At 41.4% G+C, this 7,889-nt stretch overlaps 1 protein-coding gene across 1 annotated transcript in view; it reads left to right on the forward strand.

The window, feature by feature from the left end:
* Positions 1 to 7,889, forward strand: part of LOC104413644 (sodium/hydrogen exchanger 2-like) — a 28,261-nt gene that overhangs the window by 4,874 nt on the left and 15,498 nt on the right. Inside the window, exons 4-5 of the mRNA XM_010024704.1 lie at positions 1,607 to 1,824; positions 5,836 to 6,032. Of these exons, the coding sequence (XP_010023006.1) occupies positions 1,607 to 1,824; positions 5,836 to 6,032 (415 nt within the window). The remainder of the gene's footprint in view (positions 1 to 1,606; positions 1,825 to 5,835; positions 6,033 to 7,889) is intronic.

Here is a 7,889-nt window from a genome sequence, read left to right on the forward strand (position 1 = left end):
TGATTTTCCTAGTGCTTTAGAAATGAATATAGCGGTTTTCTATTCCTTTGTCTTGGTCCAAGAATAGATGCTGAATTGTGGCAGTGAAGATGTGCTGGAGATTCACTGATGAGCCAGAAGAAAAGAGCCATTACTCTGCTTCTGTTCATAGCAGTACAAGTTAGGAGCAGCAATGCAGTGGCCAACACTGTCTTCCTGAAGTAGCTATGGAAGAGAGGACTGGGGACTTTGTTTTCGTACGAGTTATAAACCCACAACCAGAGCACAGTCAGCTCTGCCCATCTGAAAACTTTCATGTTAGGTGGGGCTGGGGGGCAACCCTGTTTTCCATCAAAGCCCAAATAAAGCAAAGAATCTTTGGGAAACTCTGGGGTTAAATCATAGAATCATAGAGTTTGGGTTGTAAGGGACCTTCAAAGCTCATCTAGTCCAACCCCCTGCAAATGAGCAGGGACATCTTCAACTAAATCAGGTTGTTTAAAACCACATCCAGCCAGGCCTTGAATGTCTCCAGGGATGGTGTATCTACCACCTCTCTGGGCAACCTGTGCCAGTATTTTACCACCCTCATTGTAAAGACTTTCTTCCTTACATCCAGCCTGAATGTCCCCTCTTTTAGTTTGAAACCATTTCCCCTTGTCCTATCGCAACAGGCCCTGCTAAAAAGTCCTTCTGCATCTTTCTTATAGGCCTCTTTCAAATGTGATGCTTTCACTGCAAAGCGGTAGTTGCATGGCTGTTTTCTGAATAGCTCTTAGCTGAGAGGATGCATTCTGGATAATGTGCTGAGGAGGCCAGCACGTATCTTAACACCTATTTACATGTATGTGGGTCACTTACCTGTCCTGGTCACAACTGGTGCTTAAAGTCAGTCTACTAGACCCAGGGGCACTTCTGCAAGCTGAGAACCTACCTCTCTGTGCGCTTATCTGTGTGATATAATAGAGCTGCCATGATGCTCCCTGTGAAAGCAATTTTAAAATTAATAAAACTTCACGTAGATGGCCTTACAAATACCAATGGAAATCAGATCTTGGAAACTTAAAAGTAATTTTTCTATTTCTGGTACAATATTTAGAACAGAATGTTTTTGTCCAGGTTGAAATACAAAAAATGGAGCTTCAACTCCTTGAGCGCTCAATTGTTTTGGTCTTCTGAGATTGCTGGCCTGAAAATGTATTGATTTGTAAAGCTGATGAATTAGGCTAACTACATGTACCCTGTAACTTGAAGAACCAATTATTCATGAAAAATTGCAAGGCAATCACGAGATTAGACTTTGGCAAAGTTAAAGAACTAAAAACAGTGTATTATGATGGGAAGAGCTGGGTGTTGTTAATTGTAGGTGTTGCTGTGTGGCTATGATAAATGCAATAGATAACAAGTTGTTTATCTGTTAAAAACCAGACTCAGACAGTCTTGGCAACATTTATAGTATCTTATTGTCCTGGTGTTCCTCCTGATTTCATTGGACTGATGCAGAAAGTGAATCACTACAGTGAGATGTCTGCAAACATGTAAGACTTGATGAAGCCTTTTTTATTTATATGCGACAATGTCAATTTTGTGTGCTTAAGTATAAACATTTATTGTTTCATTTTCTTAGCATCATTGCTTGTGCCATGGGCATGAAACGTTACGTGGAGGCCAACATCTCTCTGAAGTCTCATACCACAGTCAAATACTTCATGAAGATGTGGAGCAGTGTTAGCGATACCCTCATCTTCATCTTCCTTGGCGTTTCCACCATTGGAGAAAATCATGAGTGGAACTGGCCATATATTTGCTTCACCGTCATTTTCTGTCTTCTTTGGAGAGCACTAGGTATGGTGAAATTATAGGGGTTTTTGTTTGTTTGTTTGTTCTAATATACATTATTATTTATGGGGGTGGAAAATGTAATTCCATTAAATGAGGGAATGCTCCTGCCCCCATCATCCTTTCCTGCTCGCTCTGTATGTGTGGTTACCCCAGACGTGAATGCAAGGACTGAAGTAGGACACCCCAGCCAATGCTTCCCTCCTCCATTGCTTGCTCAATAGCAAGTCTTGCATTTTATTACAATTTCCTACTCTGTGCACACCCCACAGACAGCGCTGATGCTAAATAGATATTTTCATGACATGTTTTATTGATACCTCTGTCTTAGACCCTCCTTTGACTGCCATGATCTTCTCTCCCATTTCAGTTCTTATTAGGCTCTTGTTTTCCTCACAGTAGAACAGAGATTGTAAGCACATAGCTTGGGATTAGAAAGCTGTGTAAAACCATGAGGCCCCTGACAGCGTATTTTGAATTGTAGAGATTTAAGGGATTTGATTTGTAACAAGTTTGTGTACATCAGCATCCTTAAAAGGGAAACTGGAGGAACCTTCAAACAGCTGTCCCTGGAGATGCTGTTATGCTTTACAAAACAGCATCTACCCTGCTTACTGCTGGGTAGATGAAAACTGGGACCTAAAATTTGAGGATGCTTCTGCTCCTCTTCAAGAACCTCAGGTAAGGAGTGAGAATGACAGAATTGCACAGAACCAGGGGATTGCTGAGGTTGGCAGGGATCTCCCAAGATCATTGGGTTCAACCCTTGCTTAAACAGGGTCAGCTAGGCAGGACTGTGTCCAAACAGCTTTTGATCATCTGCTTGGATGGAGACTCTGCACCCTTCCTGGGAAACCTATTGCAGTGTTTGACCAACCTCACAGTAAAAAAGTGACCAAGACTTGGTGATTACAAGAGGATGAGGAATAGGAATGGAATAGGTTGCCCAAGGAAGTTGTGAATGCTCCAACCCTGGCAGTGTTCAAGGCCAGATTGGACAGAGCCTTGGGCGACATAGTTTAGTGTGTGGTGTCCCTGCTCATGGCAGAGGGGTTGGAACTAGATGATCTTAAGGTCCTTTCCAACCCAAACCATTCTATGAGAGCTCTGTATCAAAATATTCTCCTGATAATTGTGGCTAAAGATAATTTTCTTGAGATCATTTATGATGAAAACCTGAGTCCCAGCCCCAGAATACAGTGATATCCTATTTTCATGCATTGAAAATGTTCAGAAAAATAGATATGCTGCTTTGTGTCCTCAGTTCTATCTTGCACTGATTTGGTGTTCAGAGAGGCTGATTCTCTTTTGATTCTTACAGTGTGCAGTTACTGTCACCAAAGTGAGTGCAGTGCCTACCTTCCCATTTATGGAAGATTTTCTATATTAACTACATCTGCAAGTATAACTGAGCACACATTTTGGCAAAGTATTTGAGAGCTAAAAACCATTCAACAGGATTTATGCTTACAAACCACTGAGTCAGAGTGAACTCAAATTTGACAGACACTTCAAGAAATTGCTTAAATAGGATTGGCCATGATTAGCAAGACATAGCAGAATGAGTTTCATTAGCTGTTAATACATGCCAAGGTTTGTTTTAATAACTGCACCATAAATGCGCTTCGAAACATGCTTATTAGTTGTGCAGATGTTCAAATGTTTTATTATGGTTAAGTGGTTTTCTCTAAATTATTTGCTGAAGTTCTTAGTTCGACTTTTCTTAGTTCAAAAATTCTTCACTGCAAGACATAAGGAACATAATAATATCACAAGATCCCCTGGCTCTCTAAACATGACTCCTCTGATTGCATTTTAAAATTATGCAGCATGTATTAGAGAAGGGCTCAGTGCTGCAGCTAGGAAAGAAAACCCTTCTTCCATTCAAAATCCCCCTTGATTTAAATAAGAACGCACAAACCAGGGCTGAAAAATCATATTGCGCATCTGATTCCGAATGGGGTCTTCCTTTTCTGCAGCACCTTTCTGGAAAGCCTGTGCCGGGAGGACATGAGCTGGGCAGGGTGCAGCACAAAGCCGGGCTGGGAATCTCCTGTCTTGGAGGTGGTGACTGAGATGAGATCCTGACCTGCTCAGACCCATCTGGCAGCTCTGGATGTGCTTGAGGCGCTGATCCAGAAGTGGGAGGCACCCATAGAGTTTGCTTGCAGGAATTGGGGACTTTTGGGTCGACAGTGCTGGAGTTAGTGTGTAAGCTCTGGTCTTGTCCTCTATTGGATGCTCCAAGTGCTCTTAAATGAGAAATGATTCTGCTGAAGCCTGAGGCCTGGAATTATTTTGATATAGGAGAGATCAGCTGAAAAGCAAAATGCATTAGTTGTATGACAGTACTAATATTCTACTATTACCCAAGCACTAGGGAGTTTCCTTCTGCACTTTCTCCAGGCCTATCTTCAGAAGGAAATATATTCTGCTCAAAATGATGAATTGTATGTCATCTCGTGGAGCAAACTGGCCTTGAGTTAATTTAGGGAATGCTAATGATAATTTGTGAGGAAGGATTAAATTAGGACAAAGGCCAGGATGTCAACTCAAGTAAATTTTGCTCCTGTAAATCATTAGCACTGCCTGAGCTTTACAGTAGCTGCAGATGTGAGCTGAGGTATGCTTTATTTATTTACTTCATTTAAAGTTGCAAAGAACCTTGAAACTGATATATTTCACATCTGCTGGTCTGGGTACCAGCTCCACGGAGATCTGGAGATGGGGAAGGTGTTGCAAGGTTAATTGAGTTCGCTGTTCCTGAAACATCCCCAGCTTTTTGTTTTCTTCAAACTGGTCTGATGTGCAATCAGATATTTTTAATTGTACTTGTGTGGGAAGATGTTTGATATGTACATTACAAGTGCACTATTTACTTTTGAAGTTATATCTTCTCCAAACACCCTTTAGAAAGGCAACAGTGTTGTGGATCCAGCTAATTCCTAGCAAAAGACAATGACAGTCTGTGTCATCAGTTCTCAAAATGGCCATTAATCTTCAGGAAATAAGGTGTTTATCATATCTGTTGGTATTAGATCATGGCTTACTGATTTAAGGCTCAACTTTTTGTACCTTTCGTATCTATTTATGTATTTGCAAATGACTATAAATTACTACCTTACGTAGTCTTAAGTTCATACAATATAAATCTTTGAGTGAAAGATTTGTGAAGAAGCAACATTTACACAGGCAGAATAGAGCTACTTATCCAAGCTACTGCTTGGAAACTTTTCGAAATTAGAGAGTAATTTGTGGCTAAATTGTTGATGGTGGTTTGCCTCAAGAACATTTATAATCTGAGCAATTTGCTTATTTGTTCTCACCAATTAGCATAAATCAATTAATATTTCAATTCAATTCTTGGAATCTGGTTCTGTGTCTTTATACGAGTGAGGCTGACACATGACCACAGAATTGCCCTAAAAACATTCGTTAACTACCATCTAAATAAACGTGTTAATATAGCCTATGTTGCCAATAGTTATTGTTTGTTCAGTATTTAGCTGACGCTTGACACTGAGTCACCAGGTAAGTGGTATGTTCTGGGATCTGTGGTCATTGGAGCGGGAGGACAACACTAAAACTCCCCTGCAGAGTTCAGAGTCCTTCTGAAGGAAGCTCTGGTTTCCAGGCTGGGCTGTGATAAGCACAAGGTTGAGTTAAAAAACAAGAGAATTTTCTACAAGAAGAGCTACCTAAAACTGTACATTTTATAGTACAATTAATAGTTGTACAAACTCCCAAAACTGTGGCTAATCAATGGTGTTGTAATACCCCAAATCAGAAATGCATCAGGGATTAGTTTTTAAATGGACAAATCAAACACAAACCTGTCAGACCAGCCTGGAAGAAAAGCCCTTCTCCAATGGCATACTGGGAGCATAGCTTGGGACCTGAACAGTTCCTCATGACTAGTGTTTACCAGTTCAGGGGTGTTTTACACTATAATACATTGAGTTGTATCTACTTGCTCTTTTTGTTTGATGTGCTCCCATCTTCTTTCCTGCTTTTCAGGGGTTCTTGTGCTGACTTTCTTTGTGAACAGATTTCATGTGAACACCATCACCAGCAAAGACCAATTCATTATAGCATACGGGGGTCTCCGAGGAGCCATTTGTTTCTCTTTGGTTTTCTTGCTGCCTGACTTTCACAGAAAGAAGCTCTTCATTGCAGCAACAACTGTTGTCATCCTCTTCACTGTGTTCGTACAGGTAAAAACAATCTTGGTGTCAGTAGCAGATGTAAAGAATAAGCATGATTTTTTTCTTCTCCAGACATATGACCAGTACTAAACTATTAGATGGATACAAGGATTTTCCGGTCATTAAATCTTTCCCTCTGTTGAGTGGTTAGGCATATAAAAATTTACAGTTATTACTGAAAGAAGCAGAAGGCTTGAGAGGTTGACCAGCAGTTTTTGACTTGCAACGTGCTGTGTGTTTTCCATGATAACTTGTCACATCTTTGATCTGGTCCATTCATAGTGGGGTAGTGGTGTTGAAAATTGTGAAGAATTATTCTGGCATAGGTTTCCTCTCTAGAGTAGTGCTTTTATATGCTTTAGATGAGAGTAAAGCCAACACAAGTCAACCTCTACAATAGTTTGCTGTTTGAGTAAGGTAGAGAATCACTTGTTATTGCAGGCCTTGTAATGAAATGAAATGCTACCTGCCATGCAGTAAAATGAAGGTCAGTTTTCCTAATCCCAGAGATGAGAAAGTGGAAGATACTGGAGATACTCCAAACCTTCTGAACATGAGCAGCAAGAATTTTATAAGAGGGTTATGGTTTGGTTGTCTTAATTTTGGTAGTTCTCAAGTGGGACAAATTTAAAAAGACCTAATTTTAGGGGAGTGACTTCTTAATGGTTTCTGAGAAAGAGTTTTATTGGGGCACCCAACAGCTGAAGCAACAACAGTCATTAGTTTATTCTGTTGTATTTTGTATGTATGTCTGAGATGTTTTCACATTCGCACAGCAAAGCAGCTGCAGTTATTTTATGATGAAGCAGCAGGAAGGGGATTGCTTTAACTCTTCCACTGGAAAAAAATTTGGGTGTGTTACTTGTTATAAAACCAAGGAAAATCAGAAGTGAATAAAAAGTCAGCACATATGATTGATTTGCCTCTAATTTTTCTTCTATAACTGATCCCTAAGCCCTGTTGCCACCTGCCTTCTCCTTCTGCCCTGGTGATTCTTGGCTTGCTTGTTTCCTACTGAGCATTAAGGCTTCTGTGAGTGAGTTCAACCTGCCCACATCATGCAGTGGCTGCCAGGGTGGGAGAGGGAGGTGGACCCTCACAATGTTGGTTGCTCAGAGATATTTGGTTTATTGTTTAAAGCATGGATGTACTTTCTACCACCACCACCCCTCCCCCTTTCAAAAACTGATTTATGTGAGTGACTTCTGAGTGTGTTTTGCAAAGCTCAGTCCTATAGAAACGCTGTAGGGGCATCTGCAGCTTGAGCTGCTCTTGGGGACCATATGAACAGTGCCACATCTGACCCCAGTCCACAGCTGCAGAGTGGGCAAGGATGGGCAGTCTGCAGCTGAGGCAGAATTTAGTGCTGGTATTGCTCTCCTTACTAATCATATGTTGTGGGTTTTTCTTGACGAATTATGAATTAGCACCCCTCCCGCTCTGTGATGGAGAGAGCTTTCCTCCCCCTCAGGCACAGGCTGAGGTTGTAAGGAGTTGTTGAGCTCGAGAGGAGCAGGCAGGCAGCATTGCTCTGACATCTAGTGGTAAAAACATCCTTGCAGACTTCTGTCTGATGCTTTTGGAGGTGTCTCCCTGCTCTTTGCCCCGCAGCAAGCCTGTAAGGACAGGGCTCTTGTCGGGGTTTCTTCGAAATACACATTTTAGTTCACTTATCAAACGCTGTCATGTTTGGACGAGGATGTGGTGGGAAAACTGGGGTTTTCTGGTCCTGAAGTGAATAAGGCTGATGTTTACCTGGTGCATGCCATCCCAAAAAGTTAAGCATGGGTCTCCATAGGGCTGAAGTAAGTGCAGTGTGGGTCTGGGAAAGATGCCATGCAGAAAAGCTCCCCACGAGCTCCTGCT

The sequence above is a fragment of the Nestor notabilis genome, unplaced genomic scaffold (assembly GCF_000696875.1).
Source record: "Nestor notabilis isolate BGI_N333 unplaced genomic scaffold, ASM69687v1 scaffold1462, whole genome shotgun sequence".
Lineage (NCBI taxonomy): Eukaryota > Metazoa > Chordata > Aves > Psittaciformes > Psittacidae > Nestor > Nestor notabilis.